Source organism: Coprinopsis cinerea (genome assembly GCF_000182895.1).
Source record: "Coprinopsis cinerea okayama7#130 chromosome 8 map unlocalized cont3.8, whole genome shotgun sequence".
NCBI lineage: Eukaryota > Fungi > Basidiomycota > Agaricomycetes > Agaricales > Psathyrellaceae > Coprinopsis > Coprinopsis cinerea.
Window position 1 is genome coordinate 223,106 of NW_003307537.1, and position 19,172 is coordinate 242,277.

Consider the following 19,172-nt stretch of genomic DNA (forward strand, 5'->3'; position numbering starts at 1 on the left):
CAGAGTTCAGAGTCAATTCTCAGTCTAATCAGCCAGGAAAACGCGCGCACCTAATCGTTCAACCAGTTTCGGGTCAACCTATGGATAAATCCCACCGCGCGATGAGCATATCGTCCGGTCTATCGATGAGCATTAAGACACACCTTTCCCTCCTCAGATCCCTTCTTCAACCAAGGCGGGAAACCGAGGAAGAACTGATCCCAGTACCCGGAGACATGGATCCCAAGATTAAACCTCTCCTCCCACGTCTTTGCGAAGTATTTTTCGAATTCCTTAACAAACCCGTCGATCTCCTGAACAAGATCGTGGTCGTAGCTCGGGTCCGTCCAGACTTGCGAAGCGAGTGACAGTGTAGGCCCGACCAACGACTCGTCCAGCTCGTCGAGTTTGTTGCCTGCTCGGAAGAACCCATTAAGAGAAGATCAATACATAAATAGATTTCCACCACGTACTCCTCTTCGACAGCAACACCCGTTTCAGTGTCGTCAGCGCGCATTGAGCCAAATAGTCCCTAATCTTCTGCTCCGGCACAAACATATCCTTCGGACATCTCGACTCATCCGATAAGAAGTCGATGAGCGTTTTATGGTGCAGCTCCATGGTGTGAGTGTCAATCAGGGAATGAATATCATAGAACATAATCCCAAGCGATCCCGGCTCCATCATCAACGCCGTCTCGTATACCTTTGCCAGTGTGTCCGCACTGCGCTTATCCACGCCCAAATTCGGATGTGAGACGTATCGAATGAGCTTGACAACGGCCTGGGGGTCTCTATCGTCCGAGTTCTCCCTGTACTCCTTCTGCGCCTTAGTGAGGATTTCGGTGTAGAGCTTGTCGAGTATTTCGAATGGATTCCTGGATGCACTGGATGCTGTAGGCGCCCACTTGAGAACGAGTTTCAGCCGGTCCCGTGGGTCCGCGCGTTCCTGACCGATAAACTTGATGATTGTCGAGGGGTAGATGAACTGGCCGCTCGAGTTCTCCACGAGTTTCTCCAATTCCCGTTGAAGAGGCCAGTCGGGTGGGAGGTTGTCCTTCATCGGGTGCTCCTCGCGGATCTTGGTGAATTCATCCGTCAAGTACCGCTCTATATCTGCGAGAGTTTGGAACTTGTACTTGTCCAGGTCGATATGCTCGAGGCAGCCATGGAAGAGACGTTCGATTGCGTGTCGGGCGGGGGGCTCAGGTCGGCTGGAGATCGCAACTAGGAAGGGGAATGCAATGCTGGCGTGGGGCTTGGTCTCGGTCTCGGTCTTGGTACCAACAAAGACATTGTCAATGATTCGGACGATATCCTTCTGATTCTCCTGGCCGTTACATTCGTCCAACCCATCGATGGTGATCAATCTCGCCCAATCATCCGTGGCAACATTCCGCCGGATAGCCTCCTGAACTGGCTCAAACAAAAGCGCACGCATCTGCGATTCCAGCCCCTTCCCAACGACGATGGTTTCGTCCTTAGCAAACGCATCCAGAATGAACGGACGCAGTGCCGGAACATTGACAATGAGACCATACGCCAGTGTGGCCGCCAGCTTGGAGTAGTCGGCGCGCCCTGTGCTCGAGGTGGACCAGAAGAAGAAACTAGCAGCGAGAAGGCCGTCTTTATGCGCTTGCTGGGATGCGGTGCGCATTAGAGTGGTTTTTCCCCCGCCCGCGGCCCCCGTGAGTATGATAACCTCGCATGCCTTTCCCTTCAAGGCCTTGGCGCGTTCGAGAAACCGTCGAAGCGAGTACTCCCGCGTTCCAGGTGCACACTTTGCGGTGGGTTGGGCGGGGTCGAACCCGTCGAAGGTGGCATCACTTGCGATGTGTTTTGCGAGGCGCCGTTGCAGTTTGTCGTAGTGAATACGCCGGTTATTGATGTCGACTTTAGAGAGCTTCACCGCGTCGTAGATACCGATGCTGATCTGTGTAGCGTGCTTAGTGACTGCTCTCAGGCTCAAGGACGTCTGTTCGCACCAAGAACCTGTCGGTCGCCTTCTGTATAGCTTGGTCGATCTTGGTGATAAGTTCGTTGATGTCTTGCACACTGACGAACGCCGTGATGGCGGCAATATCCTTTGCGCCCATTTGGACGAGAGCCGAATCGAGGTCGCTAATATCCAATCCAAGTCAGAATCAAATCCCCCGTAAGAAGGAACGCGCCTCATACCTCGAAAGAGCCTGCAACATCTCTACCAACTGATCCGGCAGCTTGTCGTCATCCTTCAGCGTTTCCTCGAGAATCGCCTGAAGATTTCTGCAATGATCTTCCAATGTTTGCAGCCTCTCCCTGTTAGTCCCCACGCTCTATCGGGCCTCATCAGCACAGCGTGGAGGGATCTTCTCCGGATAAGCGCTCACCTCCGCCTTATCGATCAAGCATTTAATGAGGCTGAGTGGTCCTTTGAGAGGAATTGGGAGGCCGTCAGAGGCTTGTATGAGGAACTCGAGGGAAGTCTTGAGGACGCTCTTTGTCAAAGTCCCGGCTTTCTGCAAGTCGGGTGCTGAATACGCCTGGTGGTGTAGTGGGGGCTGAAGAGTGGACGAGCCGACACTATCCGGCTTCCGTTGCTCATTCTGCTGATCGTCGAGGGCGGTGAAGGATCGACTAAAATTCAACGCTGGAGTCTGCGGTGTAGAATGACCCGAATCCTTGACCGACGGTGGGACAGACTTGATACTTGGGGTTCCTCTTCCTTCAGTCGCAGAGTCGGGTTGCTCTTTCTTCCACCGAAACCGTTTAAGCGGATTCCAGCTCTTCCTCTTGGAGTTGGCGCTTGCAATCGGCATTGAGGACCTGTGAATGACAAGTGCTTGGGTGGAGAGGAAAAAGAAGGCGGGAGTGAAAGGTCAAGACAAAGAAGCGAATGCTGTGGTTTGTGTTTTTCCTTATACGAAGTACAAGGGCAAACCTATGTCAGGCTGGGCCCCTCACGGTGGTCATGAGGCGTGTCTGATGGTGTCAGGATGCCACCTGTTATGATTGGCGCCCATGTAAAGTGGGGAGAAAGTGACATCCTATGAATCAATGCTATCGTCGGGTTTAGGGGGAGGCCGCTGCCTGGAGCGCGACGGAAGATTCACGGCGAATTATAGTCTGCGGGTGGTAGAAAGGGAAAACGAAGGGCGCAGCGCAGCTGCTGGATGTAGGCCCATGGCCTGGCAGTGACGGCGGCGAGCTGGTGACCACTGGCTAGCATCGACTCCTCGAGCGAGCTGGGAATAGCCCAGGGAAGCACGCTCACATACCTTTCATTTATAAACAATTGGTGAACTTTGACGATCGTACTGTGGGCGACATGTGTGTACACTCGCTGTTCTTCTGTGCCAGAAGACGTTCGAAAAGGGGCTTCTGAGATGCCAATGTGACCATTCTCTCCTGTGCAGAAGAAATGTGATTAAAACACCGCTGAGATCAAGATTAGCACCCATAAAGGTTTGGTACCACAGTGAACCTCGAAACTTGAAGATGGGCATTGTCGACTCGCAATCGATGGTGACGACCGCTGGCTTGGCCCTCAGCCAGCTGCGCCTGCCGAAGGTTCCGAGGCTGATTCCATCACTGATGGATGATCCGGTTCCCAACAAACTGCCACCCACATGTTTTCGTCCAGAATGATGCTTGTCGGACAGCGTTGGCAGCGCCCAAAGGCCTGAAGCATGCTGGCGTTGACGAACGCTGTGCAGGCGAGGTTTTCTCTCATCTCACCACTCTCCTCCACGACAACTTAGCGCTGGGATTACTCCCGCTCGCCGCCTCCGGCTATGCTGCCCTTCAAAACGAATTTCGGTTTTGTCATTTGGGTAATAATCCAATTGTCCCTCAATGGACTGGCTTTAGGCGCGAGCATACAGAACTCGGATATCAAAGATCGGTAAGCATTCTTTTGAATTATCAGGTCCACTTGCAGATCACTGAGATGCAACAACACAGTCCAAGCCCTTGTGGAACCCAAATCACAACCGCCGACTTTCAACGAACGCTTGATGTCCTGACAGGACTATCTCTCCACGGGCCAGGCAAGCGACAAGTGGGCCCAGCGATATCACACACGTTCGACGTTGTCTGGCACATCGTCGCTTCGAACATCAGCTATGCGGGTGGATGGGTCCCGTACGTCTCCCAGAATTCGTGTTCTTTCCGACCGCTCAAACTCCGCCTTTCGACTGTAGGGACTCGCAGATTGACGGCCAGATGAATATGCTCAATCGACATTATGAAGGGACTGGGATCTCGTGGAGACACTCGAAGACGATTCGAATCCTGAGTCCTCACTGGCACGAATACATAACCACCAACACGTACGTTCTCCTCCTCGTTCCCTTCCAACCGTAAAATGAAACCCTCATCACCTCCAACAGGACTGGTCTTCGATCCGATATGCAAAGACTCTTCAACGAAGGCGGAGCTACGACTCTGAATGTCTACACGCTAGGGTGAGTAACGAGTGCCTTCAAGCTCTCCCTTCACAGACTCTCAACGCTGCACCTCAGATTCCACCGAGATTTCGTAAACGGCTACTCGTCACAACCCGTGGACTACCTCAACAACCCCAAAGAGGATGGCGTCGCTATACGATTCACAACTCTACCAGGCGGGATAAGCGACCAACGTGCTGGTGGGACCTTGACGCACGAGTCTGGACATTGGTTAGGCCTTCGACATACTTTTGAGGTGCGCATTTCAGAAAGGTTGCATGCGAAGAAATCTGGGCTGAAGGATGCCATCCATATCTAGGGCGGATGCGAAGGCGACGGAGACGGTATCTGGGATACTCCCGCTGAAGCTTCACCAGCATTCGGCTGTCCAGTCGGAAGAGACTCGTGTCCTGACCAACCAGGTCTGGATCCCATATGTGCGTCTCGTCAAACCATTCTTTTCCTTCAACCTTCGTCTGCGAGGATGGCGCTAATACACACTTCCGATTCCGGCAGACAACTTTATGGACTACACAGACGAAGATTGTCGATCAGAATTTACGCCGGGTCAAGTAGACATGATGCAGGCGGTTATTCGAGCCTTTAGATCGAATGACATGGGTACACCGATATAGTGATAATATATTATCTTTGGGATAAATTGCAGTGAATGCAATGGGTTATTGGGTTTTAAAATATATGCCGTAGGAAGGGCATGAAGCGGCTCCAGTCTCCCTGCCGGGTTCCCTCCAGTCGCTACACAGTTTTAATAGATATGAAATGTCCGAGATCAATCGTACGAAAAGAACGTAAGTAATTAAATAAATAACTATAGCAGATATAGGATAGATGAGCCTAGTCCATAACAAGTCCATAACAAGTGTCCATCCATGCGCACAACGTCAAAAGAGTATCCAAGCAACGTTTTCGAACAACATCTCGACCTCCACACTGCCTAAAATTCAACCTCAGCACTAGAAGAGCTCCCTTCTCGCTTCACCGGGAAAGGCTGCTCAACCAACCAACCAGGGTGGAAGAAATTGAAAGTGTAGATGGCCAGGACGATCATCGCACCGTCCAAAACGTCTACACAACAATAACAGTCAGAATTCGACGGAAGTAAAAGTACTGAGAATCGCGGGACACTCACTGAAGTAGACTTCAGTCGTAATAACACGACCATTCCATCCATCCACCAACTCAATGGTCCGGTAGATAGCTCTGCACGAAGTCACCCATCAGTGCACTGCAATTGGACCGAAACAAAGGGTTAATACGCACCGAATGAACAAGCAGAGAGTATTGAAACTCAAAGCCGCGAGCATGAATTTGAGTTCCTTCGTAAGCTCTCCTCGGGGTGCGTAATCCTTATGCGACGGTTTGATGGTATTCACAGGTCGGTCCTTCATGAAGCGCGTGAAGTATTCGAGCACCAGGATAGAGTAGAACACGATGACCGCTATATGGACACAGCCGTTAATGCTTGCTTCCAACAAAGAGCAGAGCGCTTACAGAGTTGGAAGGCGATTCCTCCAAGCATTATGTTGCCGCCCTAGCAGGAGGAAAGAAGGTCAGTAAATCCAAAAAGGTACGGCGCGATAGACGACAGTACGCACCCTGTTCGCTCCCTCCAGCGTCTCGGCTTGCGCAGCAATCGCACCACCAACAGCTTGGATAACCAGCGATAAAAAGTCCTGTCCAACATTTACCCATTAGCCATATCCATCGGTAAAGAAGAGTCAGAGCGACATACACAAGCGAAGAAGATCATCATATCTATCATCAGACAATGCATTAGCATAAGAAGAGCCCGGAGATGGGAGATGGAACTTACACCATCGAGGCGCCAACCGACTATAACTCGTCCCCAAACACCGAATAATCCGTCCAAAGATCACAAAATTGGCGGCGAGGAGAGGTGTCGGGCCTACAATAGTCGCCACAATCCTGAATTTTCAATTCACCAACATCCAATTCATCAGCAAACCATTCACCGTGGCACTGGCTAACGCTACACTCGAGTAAAAAAAAATTGTACTCACTGAATTTGGAACGGCAGGAAAATAAAAGGCTCATAATGGGACCACAGACGAGTCGCCCAGCCTAGTACTTCCAATACACCGCAGAAGATGATGGTGGGGAAGATGAACCACTGGCGGCGCATACATGCTTGGACGATGTGTGCAGCTAGCAATCCGGGCTCGAGGTTATACTCCTGTCCCAAGGCGAGATGAAATGGAGGACATACACGTCGAGATGGCAAAGAGGACGACGAAGATAATACAGACGTATAGGGTCGGGATGTAGCCGTAGGCGTTGTCGACTTCCCGGGCTATTCGGATGGTTAGAGACAAACGCAGAAGGTAGTAAGACGGCCAGACGTACTGTATGGCTCAGACATCTTCGTTTACCTCTACAGACACGGCGACACCGAATCAAGTCCAGCAGAAGCTGAGAGAAACAGAAAGAAGAAGACGAAAGGTGAAAGAAAATCCTACAGTCCACCTCATCAACATCCAGAGCTTTTTGAACTCCAACAACCCATCCTGCGCAGTCCAAAAAACATAACATCATAACACCGCATCCCAATCAATTAAGGGACACTTCTCCTCGAGGAAAAGTTTGTAGTACCTCCTTCCCAATAGACGGGTGAGCGGAAGGGCATCGTTGCCCGCGTTTCCCAACCACTTGTATGATTATCCCCATGTTCTCGAAGATATCCTGTCGTCATCCCACTGTCGGTTTCAGTCAACGTTCGCCGTTCGAATGTTCATCGAAACTGAATGTGAACGCACTGCAATCGGAATCGATGCAAGCGTGTTTGTTGCTTGATCGAGTTTACCGATGGTTGCAGAGTTGCATAGAATATACCCCGGGTTTTGAGTCTCGAACAAAGCACGGTCCCAACAGTAGCAGCACAGGTCGCCGAGCGAAATGATAATCCACTGTTGCAACTACGACGACGCAGAAGAAAACATATTCCAAGTCGCCTATACATGTCGCCTCCTCCAGCTCAATCCTCGAGCAACCAGAAAGAACACACCCTGTCCCCAGATCCCAGAAATCGCCAGAGCGCCACCACTGCGACCGCAAAGAGCACACAGACCACGCCAAGATCAGACCCTTCCCTAGATACGCTGCGCACTCTGAGATCTGAATCCTCGAGATGTAAAGGCAGCCTTCGTATCCATACTCTACTCGCAGTTACGTCAAACACCGACTGCGACTTGCTGCGACCCTTGCTGCGATCTATCCATCCATTCAGGAACCCGGAGATCAAGGGTAGACCGTAGGGCATTGACACTGCGTTCAAGGACCAGTTGGCGACAACGATCGCGATATCAGGTTCAGGCTATCAAAGAGTCCCAGAAGCGTGTATAGTAGGATAAAGGAGACAAGACGGGTGTCGGGGCGCAAGTGGGGTAGAGTCGTTTGCGCAGTCGTGGTGGCAGTTCAGGCGAGAGAAAGAGCTTTGGAATGGATACACCGTCCGTCCAGGATCATCGGACTTCCAATTCAACTTTCATCCCAACTTCTATTTCCCCGTCTTCGTTCGGTCTCGTGGGTCTTACCCGGTGACCCCTCTGCTTCCAAGCATACTTTCAATGGAACTATTAGTAGTAATACTATTACTTTCCGCTCCTTTTCCGAACGTCAACAATACATATCATGCAGTTAAAATTAGACAAGCCGCGCCATTCATGATACTACTTCTAGCCCAATGTGGCTTCACGCCAAGTCCTGAGACTCGGACGCAAAGCAGAGACGAACCTGAGGTATCCATGAAAAGCAGCTCCAGTCCAGAAGACATTACCTTGGAATCAATGAGCACCGCCTGTCGATCATGAGCCTCGAGGCAGCCCCCAGGGCTGCACCCTGTATCAAACATGTACAACACGCGTATTTCATTCGCCTATGTAGACATCCTTCATTTCTCTTTATCTCAACAGCAATTGAACAGCACTTCCTCCATTGAGCGCTCACTGACAAATCGATTCCACACACAGCGCGATACTCACAAAATTCAGTCCCTTTCCTCAAGAAATCAGACACAGTTATGAACGCGATGAAACGTTCTTTATTTCTTTATGTATGTGTACGTGGTAAGTATGTAGGTTGGACTACAAGATGGTAAGGATGGAGTGGGTACGACGGTGCTCCTACAAGTGAAATGGCGAAGGGGGAAGATAATGATAGATGACGATGATGATGATGATAATGGTACAACGGAGCACCGAGGGGGGACGACGATGACAAGAGGACACGACACGACAGAGGGGGATGCGATTCGACAACTACATCTCCCGACAAACGTCTGTAACAATCAAGCACGAAAATCATAGAGAAACAAAAATGACCATAGCAATGAACTAAAAGTAAGTAGAAACGGTAAGAACCAAAGAACGAGATACAACAAACGATACGATAAAACATAAAGAAAATAACATCATGGATATATCAAAGAGTATGCATGCCTTTGCACAAAGAAGAAAAGAAAAATTAAAAGCTTTTACGATCGTCCTCAATCCTGGAATTCATTGAACCGAATCCCATGAGAGACGAGCAACGACTGCAGAGTGAGCGCCCGGGTCTTCCAGTTATCCCTCTCCTGGGTAAGCCTCTCAACGTCCGACTCTAGCTTTTGCTGGTACTCGAGCTTCCGCTTGCGGCTCTTGCGAGCAGCCAAGGTGTTTTGTCGCCGCTTCCACTCGATCTGCTCCCGCTCGGTAGCGTTGGGACCGGGAGGAGCCTCCTGGAGCTCGTCCTCCTCCTCGTCGAACGCCTGCGACCGTGCCCTCTTGCGAGCGAACACGGCGGGTAGCTCCTTCCGAGAAGTCGCCGAGGGAGTGGCGTACTTGCGGGGTTGTGTGGGAGCGTCGAGGGGAACGAGGGACTCGGGCGTGATACCCTTGCGGGTTCCGGTAGCGTTGGATCGCCGACGAGTGGCGGGCTTTGTTGGTGCTGAGCCCACCACAGGAGTCTGGGGGGCGAGTGAGGACTGGCGGGAAGCGGGCGAGTACACAGAGGATGAGAAAGAGTCGAGTGGCTGGTTGTCGGGGGAGAAGGCGAGGAGACCGTCAAAGTCGACCTGGGGCTTGGTCGCTGGAAGAGGCTTTGAGACAGTGTCGGGGAAGAGCGGCATCGTGTAGGATGCGAAAAGGGGATCGCCGCCAGACATGTCAAAGTCGTGTTGGTCGGTGAGGAGGGGCGAGTCGGTGTTCTCGAAGAGGGGAGTGCTGAGGAGATCGTTCAAAGGGGTTTCCTTCGGCGAAGGCTCGTCGAAGTCGTGGCCCAAGGCGGGCATGGGCGAGGTGAGGTACTGTTCAGGATCCATCGAAGGGGAAGAGAAATCGAAGGCGTCCTTGAACTCTGGCGAAGAGACTATCGCGTCTTTATGAGTCAACCGAACAATGGCTCGGGGAAAAAAGACTTTACCTATCATGTTCACCAGGTCCTCGAGCTCCTGATGGTTATAGGCCGGTGCCTCTGCGGGCGGAGCCGCGGCGGGGGCGGGTTGCTGTGGAACCGTCATCGCAGTATCAGCTGTGGATGTTGCTGGGGAATCTGCGGAGTTGGATGCGAGCATGTTGAGGTACGAGTTCTTAAGTGATTCAAAATCGAAAAGCTGTTGCTGATGCTGTGCTGCTGGTACTGGCTGACGTGGTGTTGTGCGAGGCGCTGGCGGCAAAAGTTGTGGGATGCCATAGTGGGCTGCAAGATCCTTTGAGGATTGGAATACAGTCGTCCGAAGACGGTTTGATTGTTGATTTAGGCCATGGTGTAAAGGTTGTTGAGATGAACTCGAAACTGATGTTTCAAGTGGTTGCGACGGTTGTTGACCGATAGAGCGAGTAGCCGACGAGGACGAGGCCGCGTTATTCACAGACGAGCGAACATCTTGGCGAACTGCGTTGGATGATGTCTGGGTACTTGATGAAGAAATGGCGCCTTGGGAATGGGCTGAGGTTGTCGTTTGTGGAGACAAAGGCACCGCTGGGTTGGGTAGCCTTGAAGCTCTGGAAGATGGCGACAACGTCAGTTCTGATTCCACCAGCTCATTCTTGACAGACAAGTCCTCCGCGGCTTGTTGTGTGGTGCTCGATGTGACCCAGGATGAAGGCTGGCCGTAGCCGCCTTGACCGCGATATGAATCGAGGGTGCTCGACATTTGTGGCAGAGATAGATTACAGTCTGTACCGCCCACACAAAAAAGAGGACAAAGAGGCGTAGGCCACTGCCGTTGTGCGATAGCTGAAATCGGACTCACAGATTGGCTCAGACGCTGCTGAGGAGTTTCGCTTGGACGGCTCGACGCTGTTCCAAGCAGGAAAGTGGGGGAAAGTTTGGCAACTCATTTTTCCTGACTCGATCATCTTTATAACTCCCACCGCACAGCATTTTCATTCTCCGAATTAGGAACCGCCAAGCCGCTTAATCAGCTCCGCACCGCTTAACCAATATCCGTCCCCGTTTTCCTGTGCATTGCTGTAAAACTTCCTACACATTCGACACCTGTCTCCACACACCCTATACACTCTAACCCTGCCCAGATAACGTCCAACTATCCCAACCATTCCACCAAAACGACGAGGACAGGAGCTGGAGCGAGTCATTTTCCTTCTTCCGGGGCGCAACCGAGATAACCCATCCATGTGAATCCGCTGACAAATTCCCGCCGACGAAAGCGGTTCCTGAGCCACGTTCCCATGCCATGCCCGCCTCTTCTTCCAAATGAGGCGACATCGCGCCCATCGAGCACCGCCCACACGGCCTCATGCCCGCCCTTCTGACATGCGGCGCTCGCTTGGCACCTTCTCCCGCCCTTTCATAATCCCTAATCGAGTAATTCATGTTCGCCCGCCCACGGTCGACTGTGCCCGCAGGGCGCAGGGTTACCATTCCCCCTTTTTTTCACAGCGGGCACCGAGTTTATCCCGTCCGTATTCGTACTACGGTTGATTGCCGCACTTCGATCGAGGCGTCGTCATCGCTTTTGCCTTTTTTTCACGCGATTGGAGAGGCACCACGGTGATTGGTCATAGACGATGAGCGTCCATTACATTGGGCGCTTCATTGCTAAGCACCGGTGGAGACGTTTTATTAGTCTTCTTATGGCGATTCATAGTTAACCCACCAAAAATGAAAGAAAATGAAAGAAGAGGCTAGAACGTTCTTCGTTCGTCTTCTTTCTTCCAAGTCCTTCCCCTTGCTTTGTGCGCAGTGACAATGACATAGCCTGCCCGAGCACTGTCTTTGACCATACCAAAAGAGAACCTCATCATTGCACAGTTGCGAGCTTGTTGGGTCTCGACCCCGTCGTCCAATCATCGTGCTGCCGTGTCCATTGCGTGTCCGTTGCCAGTCGATTAAGCGCCTATACCAGACCGTGACACCCCAGATCTCCTATTCCTCGAGATTTCTCCACGTTCTCCGTCAAGTGACAAGTGGTGGTCATGAGACAGACTCGGGAACGCCTGCTGTCCTGGGCGCTCCGTATTAAGGAATATGAGGGATGTGGCTACGTGTCCAGGAATAACACTGCGTGTCGATAAATAAGTATGGCTGTGAAAGCTCTAAACCTCGAAGACTTCTGCAGCGTTCATGCTGCCCATCTTCCCGCCGACAAGCATGGAGCGGAGATGAAGGGCACACCGGTCTCCTCGTTCCAAAGCCCGACACGACGCACAGCTCGAAAAATCAGAGCATGCTTGCCATTCGATGATTATCATCCCTCCTAGGCAGCATTACGAGACGGCCATCATCCCCTTTTCCCTTCAACATTCAACGCCGTCACGGTTCCCTTCTTTGCGTTTCGTGACAGGAGTCAGAATTCAATCGTACGTCACTCGAAACTGACTCGAGTCTAGGAACCGTAAAGCCGCTGGCAACGAGGTACCCATTGTCGCACGAGAAGACGAATCCGCACAGTTGCTCGAGAAGGCGAGTGTACCGGTATCGAAGGCCAGTGTTGATTGGATGACATCATTGACAGACTCGACCGCGGGATTGTGCGAGGTTGTCGGATATCTCGGTCGAGGGGGCATCGCCAGTGCGTGGAAAGTGGGATGACAAGGGGGAGGTAAGGAACGCAAACGGGTACGAGGTCAACGGGAAGAACGGGGTTCATATGGAATGTAGGAGATCCGCGAGGCAGTACCAGAGTCAATAGCGGTCGGGTCGAGTTTGAACTTCGCAGGGGTGCATTCGCTGTTCGGGGTCCAACTTCACAGGTAGCCAGCCTGTCCGGAGTCTGAGCTGGCCATTCTAAAACCAAGTGAGGCAGACAACACTCATATCGGACCCACCTCTTCAGTAATCAACCCTACCAATTAGTTTAGAGGGAACGTTAAGGGACCTGTGCAAAGGAAGGACCTGGACGAGAGGAAGGAAACATCGATATCGGGACCAGAGACCCGTCATCGATGTCCCACCTTTATATACACACCGGAAAACCGTGACTCAAAACCCTCCATTGTTCTCGTCCACTCGACTCGATCCCACCTCGACTCTCTCGTGTTGGTGTGACTCAACCCGACGTGTGAAACCGAAACACCGAGAAACACCCATTTTGGGCAGAACGAGACATCCAAATCAGGACGGGGGCATCGGATTGGGAAATTCCCGAAGTTCCCGATTTCCGAACGCCCGACGCGTCGCTTAGCACGTGCAGTGCTGAGTGGGTCAGGTGAATGCGAGGGGTGTGGCTGTGTCGCGGTCGTCCACTCGTCGTTCACAACGTCTCGAGCACTGGCAGAGAGTAGGAGGCAATGAGAAACGGGCCCGAGCAAAACATCGCTGAGTCTTGCTTGTGGAGCGACGAACCCGGAAAGTTGTCATGAAATCGCCTAGCGTCAGCACCTCGCTTGTATGGTGCCCTGATGTGACTCGTGAGTCATTCCCGTTTTCTGTTGGGCGAGCGTCAACGAGATCTCGGATGTCCGGACTCAGAGGCCTTAGGGACATTGAATTTGCAATCCTACTTTAAGACTTTGCGTAGAACGACCGGCTCGTATTTTTATTCGCGAACTTACCATGTCAACCCCGATCTTTAGCTCTGGGAATCTCGTGGCGGCTTTTCGAACTCCAGTGGCTTTGCAGGTCGACGAGTGGAACGACTGGACAAGTGAAACGCGATGGTGTGCCTTCAAGGAGCTATGAGACAAAAAAAAAAAAAAAAAGCTGGCCCAACTTCACTCAGCAGCACTCTAAACATAGAACCAACTTTTCCTTGTCCCTGTCCGTTATCACGGATCGGCGTGAAGCGTGCTTCGGCGCACGAGCCACCAAGGGTCTTGCAATGTGACTGCCATGCCCCTTCGACTCAACAATTCTCGGAGCCGCGGTATGCGACCGGTAGCGACCCCCCTAACTTGGCCAGCACGGTCGAATATAAGCTAGCCTTTTCGGCTGAAGAGCGGACTCAGACAACGATTCCTCTTGCACACGAACCATGACGTCGGCTCTCGTGCTACTGTCGAGTCTAGTGACTGCCCTTGTTGTTCATAGATTCTTAGCTCTGTGGAGGGCTCGTCGCTCGATTGGGTGGGTCTTTTGAATCTCGTACCTCCCCCTTGGCACGTGTGTTGACCCTGTTCTATTGATTCTGCTTGGTAGTAACCATCCCGGCAATTTCTTCGTTTTTGGGTTGGGGAACTTGCTCGCCGAGTTCGCCTTACCGGCGATTCCTTTCGTTAGTCCTGGAAACAACTATTTGTGGAAAGAGAAACATGCTCGTAAGTATTTGGTTATAGTTCGCATATGGTTGGATTTGACAAGCACGATGTTGAATAGCATATGAGAAGTACGGATGGGATATATTCTCCAACGTAAGTGAACCTTACCTTTCACTGGTGTCGGGGCCGAGCCTGAGCCATGGTCTACTATCTTGTAGATCTCAATCTGGCCTGGCGGAGTTCAACTCCTCATCGCAGACGCAACTGCCATCAAAGTGTGTACCGTTCTCTCCCAACCATATTGACAAGGTCTAACTGAAGACTGCTCGCTCGTCCCAGGAAGTCGCGCTAGCTCGAACACGGTTCCTTAAACCAGTCGAGCTCTACGAGGTCGTCAACCTTCACGGAAACAACCTTCTTACTGCCGAAGGGGACGACTGGAAGAGGTACAAGAAGGTCGTGTCTCCTGCCTTTTCTGAGGTACGTTTCCTTCACAGCATGACCAGCGCCGTTACGCAAGGTCTCACTTTGGTGAATGAATGCGATAGAGGAATAATCGTCTCGTATGGGATGAGGCGATTGAGGTGACGTCTCAACTCTTCTCGGACGTTTGGAAGAACCAGGACCAAGTCACAGTCGAGAATTGCTTGAAGGACCTCACGCTTCCGGTGAGCTCCCCCAAATACATACTTTCCCTTTCGCGGACTCACTCGCTCACTGCGCAGCTTGCTCTCTTTATCATCGGCGGTGCAGGTACTCGCTATCACTTCGTCCTCGGACTACTAGCTGACCCTTGCTTTGAAAGCGTTCGGAAAGAAGATCACATGGAACGAGGAGCGTACTTGCCCTCCAGGGCATGTCATGACATTCAAGCACGTCTTAGAAGTATCAGCGGACGTTATCATCGTCCGCGCTGCCTTCCCTCAGTTCATTCGGAAGCTGGTACCGAGTTTGAGAAAAATGGACACCGCGTATGATGAGCTCCAGGTACGTTGAGTATCTGACACCCTGGATCGTACATTGGTATAAGGACGAGGATCCTTTCAGCTGTACATGAAGGAACTCATCCGTGCTCGATCCGAGTCTGCTGATGCGGTCGAGCGTCATGACTTACTGAGTCTCCTCGTAGAGCACAGCGACGAGGATAAAGCCAATCCACTGACGGAAGACGAAGTCATGGGAAACACATTCTTATTCCTCGCCGCTGGACATGAGGTGATTGAATTTACTCTTCCCAACCCCACTTGCACTTCCATCTAAGCTCCGACTGCTTCTGTAGACAACAGCCCAAACGCTCTGTTTTGCGTTTGCTTTACTGGCTCTCCACCCTGATGAGCAGGAAGCGGTATATCAGGAGATAAAATCGGTGATCCCGGATGCAACCTCGCTTGTGAGTATCGTCCCTTATTAAGGCGTCGTCATGATCGAGTAACGGTGGCCATGGTTCCAGCCGTACAGCGCCCTTCCCTCGCTCGTTCGCACTATGGCGTACGTCCCCCTCATCCAACACTCACGCCGTTGCTGAGAACCTGACCTAACCTAACCACCCAGCGTATACAATGAGACTCTTCGCATGTTCACTCCGGTAAGTGGCACCCGTTACCAGCTCGTCTCAGTTCTTGTCGACTGACCAGGGATCAGACATCCGAAATTCCAAAGGTCGCAGCGGAAGATACAGTCTTAACGACTGGAAATATGGCCGGAGAGACGAAGAAGATCCCCGTGCCTAAAGGCACCCGAGTCAGTTTTGACATTCCTGGAATCCACTATAACCGTACGTGCTTTCGGCTATCGTTCACGCCGTCCTCCCACTGACGAACTCGCTCTTGTATTTCGTACTGGCATATAGCGAGATACTGGAAAGACCCACTCGAATTCAAGCCAAGCCGTTTCCTCGAGCCCGACTGGCCTCGAGACGCATTCATAGCCTTCAGCGTCGGACACCGCTCGTGCATCGGGCGACGCTTCTTCGAAATTGAGGCTATCGCTGTAATGGTGATGCTCCTTTCCCGATACAAGATTACCATCAAGGAGGAAGAGGAGTTTAGAGGTGAGACTTGGGAAGAGAAGAAGGCGAGGATTTTGGCGTGTACGATGGGTGGGACTTTGACGTGAGTCGTGAACTTCTGTGTGGTTTGGGATTGGAAGAGTGTGCTGATGGGGTTTCATTTCAGTGCGAAACGCGTGCCTTTGACGTTCGTGAAACGCTGAAGGAGGGGTTAGAGAGAGGGTCAGCCTCCGATAGTTGCGCCTGGGTCCCTCGGAGTCAAGGTGGTGCCATGGCAGTGGTAACTCCAAGGCACCTAGCCTTTCTCGCTTTCTGTACATACATCGCCATCTGTATGGAATCCATACGTTGGAATTCATACGTTGGAATTGCAAGAACACATTGGATGGCCAGAGGTGCAACAAAGCGATCCCAAACGTCATCGCTGACCGCGTTATACAACACTGGAATCCTAAATACCTTGACACGAAGGACTTCAAGCGACTGCAACTACACGAATTTAATTCAGACCTCCCGGAACCTTTGTAGCTGCCAACGACCCTAACTTGGCCAAGTTCAAACATACTCAAATACAGCTTAGCCTACCGCTGAAGGGAACTCCTCTTGGACACCCACCATGACGTCTCCACTCGCCCTACTCTCGAGTCTAGTGCTCGCCATTGTAGCTCATGGGCTTCTAGTCCTATGGAAAGCTCGTCGTTCCATCGAGTGAATATACCCTATCGCCTTATATCCTCGAGTTGCTCGTTGACTGTTCCTGTTCTTGCTTGGTAGCAATCACCCTGGTAATTTCCTCGTCTTTGGATTTGGGAACTTACTCGCAGAGTTTGTGCTGCCGGCTATCCCTTTTGTTAGTCCTGGAAACAACTACTTGTGGGAGGCGAAACATGCTCGTGAATTGGGTTTATCTGTTGGCGCTGAGTGGGGTGCTGATAGGGGTATCGCCAACAACAGCCTTCGAGAAGTACGGCTGGGATATATTCTCCAGTGTGAGTCCTTTTAAGTTCTGAGGGAGATTTGAGCACGCCGCTAACTCCTCTCTACATCTGTAATTCTCCATCTGGCCTGGCGGAATGCAACTTCTTGTCGCAGATGCGACGGGAATCAAAGTGCGTATCCTTACCTTCTTCAAGTTCTAGGGTCAACCAGGGTCTAAAGAACTGTCGTTTGTTCCAGGAAATTGTTTCTTCTAGAAGCCGGTTCGCCAAACCTGTCGAACTCTACGAGATTGGAAACATCTACGGGAACAATATTCTCACTGCCGAAGGGGATGAATGGAAGAGGTATAAGAAGATTGTATCGCCCGCGTTCTCTGAGGTATGGGAACTCGCAACAGTTGGAGCAAATCGGTGAATGAGCTCGATCCTTAGAGGAACAATCGACTTGTATGGGAAGAGACAATCAAAGTTATGTCTCAGCTCTTCTCGGAAGTTTGGGAGGACCAGGACCGAGTTACGGTCGACAACTGCTTACGCGACCTCACTTTTCCGGTAAGTCCTCCCAGCATTCACCTTATTCCCAAGCTCTTACTCGTTCAATTTCAGATCGCTCTGCTGGTCATCGGCGCTGCAGGTAAGCACATCTGCCATCATCTCAAGAGTTCACTGGGCCAGCGCTGCATCTGACCGCGTTCGGAAAGCGTTCGGAAGGAAGATCGCCTGGAAGGACGAATACACCTGCCCTCCAGGGCACGTCATGACCTTCAAGCACGTTTTAGAATTATCGCCTTATATCATTGCTGTCCGCGCTATCTTCCCTCGATTTATTCGCAAGCTGGTACCAGCGCTGAGGAAGATGGACATCGCGTATGATGAGCTTAAGGTATGTTTAGCATCCCAACTCGGACATACTTTCGGAGACTAACGAGGATCGTTTCAGTTGTATATGAAGGAACTCATTCGTGCTCAATATGAGCGCGATGATGGGATCGAGCGCCATGATTTATTGAGTCTTCTGGTGGAACACAGTGATCTGGATAAAGCGAACTCTCTAACAGAGGATGAAGTCATGGGGAACACATTTTTGTTCCTTGCCGCTGGACATGAGGTGATTCTTCTCGCCAATCCAACTATAGCGTCAATCCAAATATAACTACTTCTCTAGACAACTGCTCAAACGCTCTGTTTTGCTTTTGCTTTGCTGGCTCTTCATCCCGAGGAGCAGGAAGTGGTATATCAGGAGATAAAGTCGGCGATCCCGGATGCAACCTCGCCGGTGAGTATCCTCAGGCTCCCTTGGTAATCATTGTGATAACTTCTGAGTGACACTGATTCCAGTCGTACAATGCTATTCCCTCGCTCGTTCGCACTATGGCGTACGTTCCTCTTCCCTGTAACCTAGGATCGGCCTCAGAAACCTAACTCAGTGTATACAACGAAACTCTCCGCATGTTCTCAGCTGTACGTATCACTTACGACCCAGTGGGTTCCCTCAACTCACTGCGGATTAGATACCTATCATCCCAAAGGTTGCAACTGAGGACACAGTCTTAACTGCCGGAAATGCTGCCGGAGAAACGAAGAAGATTCCCGTTCCTAAAGGGACTCGAGTCACTTTCGACGTTCCTGGAATCCACTATAGCCGTACGTACCCTTGTCCACCCTTCAAGTGCAGATTAGTCCGCCCCAACTGGCAGACTTGCTCTTACCGTTATTATTGACATATAGCGCGATATTGGGAAGACCCACTGGACTTCAAACCCGCCCGCTTCCTCGACCCCAACTGGCCTCGAGAGGCCTTCATACCCTTTAGTGTAGGCCACCGATCGTGCATCGGACGACGGTTCTTCGAAGTCGAAGCCATCGCGACAATGGTGATGCTGCTGTCCCGGTACAAAATTACGATCAAGGAGGAAGAAGAGTTTAAGGGAGAAACGTGGGAAGAGAGGAAGGCGAGGATTCTGGCGTGTACGCTGGGGGACACATTGACGTGAGTGGCGGTTTAGACATTGAACATTGTGCTTTAGAACTAGGAGGGCTGGCGTTGATGTCGTCTATTTCAGGGCGAAACGGGTTCCTTTGACGTTTGTGAAACGCTGAGCCAGGGATAATCGTGATAGGAGGATAGGATAGCATTTGAGACCTCT

At 51.4% G+C, this 19,172-nt stretch overlaps 6 protein-coding genes across 6 annotated transcripts; 3 read left to right on the forward strand and 3 right to left on the reverse strand.

Annotated features, from left to right (window-relative positions):
• Positions 1 to 24: 24 nt before the first annotated feature.
• Positions 25 to 2,776, reverse strand: CC1G_05403 (hypothetical protein; the record flags this gene model as incomplete). The annotated part of the gene is made up of 6 exons (XM_001835389.2): positions 25 to 78; positions 144 to 394; positions 453 to 1,911; positions 1,964 to 2,099; positions 2,157 to 2,293; positions 2,348 to 2,776. 6 exons carry the CDS (start codon positions 2,774 to 2,776, stop codon positions 25 to 27), a joined length of 2,466 nt encoding a protein of 821 aa, XP_001835441.2.
• A 975-nt stretch (positions 2,777 to 3,751) lies between these two features.
• CC1G_05404 (hypothetical protein) lies at positions 3,752 to 5,040 on the forward strand (the record flags this gene model as incomplete). Its single annotated transcript, XM_001835390.2, has 8 exons — positions 3,752 to 3,790; positions 3,842 to 3,861; positions 3,921 to 4,100; positions 4,160 to 4,288; positions 4,349 to 4,423; positions 4,481 to 4,661; positions 4,725 to 4,842; positions 4,922 to 5,040. 8 exons carry the CDS (start codon positions 3,752 to 3,754, stop codon positions 5,038 to 5,040), a joined length of 861 nt encoding a protein of 286 aa, XP_001835442.2.
• A 320-nt stretch (positions 5,041 to 5,360) lies between these two features.
• Positions 5,361 to 6,806, reverse strand: CC1G_05405 (hypothetical protein; the record flags this gene model as incomplete). The annotated part of the gene is made up of 10 exons (XM_001835391.2): positions 5,361 to 5,491; positions 5,556 to 5,626; positions 5,687 to 5,864; positions 5,918 to 5,957; positions 6,022 to 6,099; positions 6,159 to 6,181; positions 6,240 to 6,352; positions 6,448 to 6,592; positions 6,654 to 6,737; positions 6,791 to 6,806. The coding sequence occupies 10 exons, from the start codon at positions 6,804 to 6,806 to the stop codon at positions 5,361 to 5,363; spliced, it is 879 nt and encodes a 292-aa protein (XP_001835443.2).
• A 1,657-nt stretch (positions 6,807 to 8,463) lies between these two features.
• CC1G_05406 (hypothetical protein) lies at positions 8,464 to 10,740 on the reverse strand. The gene is made up of 3 exons (XM_001835392.2): positions 10,674 to 10,740; positions 9,842 to 10,422; positions 8,464 to 9,787 (listed from the first exon to the last, which is right to left on the reverse strand). Exons 2-3 carry the CDS (start codon positions 9,990 to 9,992, stop codon positions 8,928 to 8,930), a joined length of 1,011 nt encoding a protein of 336 aa, XP_001835444.1. The 5' UTR covers positions 9,993 to 10,422; positions 10,674 to 10,740; the 3' UTR covers positions 8,464 to 8,927.
• Positions 10,741 to 14,133: 3,393 nt separating this feature from the next.
• Positions 14,134 to 16,194, forward strand: CC1G_05408 (614/534 cytochrome P450; the record flags this gene model as incomplete). Its single annotated transcript, XM_001835394.2, has 9 exons — positions 14,134 to 14,139; positions 14,298 to 14,354; positions 14,401 to 14,559; positions 14,628 to 14,747; positions 14,866 to 15,066; positions 15,127 to 15,294; positions 15,359 to 15,469; positions 15,721 to 15,853; positions 15,929 to 16,194. The coding sequence occupies 9 exons, from the start codon at positions 14,134 to 14,136 to the stop codon at positions 16,192 to 16,194; spliced, it is 1,221 nt and encodes a 406-aa protein (XP_001835446.2).
• Positions 16,195 to 16,703: 509 nt separating this feature from the next.
• On the forward strand, positions 16,704 to 19,125 carry CC1G_05409 (614/534 cytochrome P450; the record flags this gene model as incomplete). The annotated part of the gene is made up of 14 exons (XM_001835395.2): positions 16,704 to 16,795; positions 16,862 to 17,076; positions 17,180 to 17,196; positions 17,264 to 17,404; positions 17,458 to 17,577; positions 17,632 to 17,659; positions 17,727 to 17,908; positions 17,966 to 18,133; positions 18,191 to 18,301; positions 18,364 to 18,401; positions 18,453 to 18,486; positions 18,537 to 18,669; positions 18,754 to 19,015; positions 19,053 to 19,125. The coding sequence occupies 14 exons, from the start codon at positions 16,704 to 16,706 to the stop codon at positions 19,123 to 19,125; spliced, it is 1,614 nt and encodes a 537-aa protein (XP_001835447.2).
• Positions 19,126 to 19,172: the final 47 nt, after the last annotated feature.

Excerpts from the sequence above, each read along its gene's own strand:
- CC1G_05406 (XM_001835392.2), bottom strand. The coding sequence starts at position 9,992 with ATGCTCGCATCCAACTCCGCAGATTCCCCAGCAACATCCACAGCTGAT. Across the intron at positions 9,788-9,841 it reads GGACCTGGTGAACATGATAG|TCTCTTCGCCAGAGTTCAAG; the intron begins GTAAAGTCTTTT and ends AAGACGCGATAG.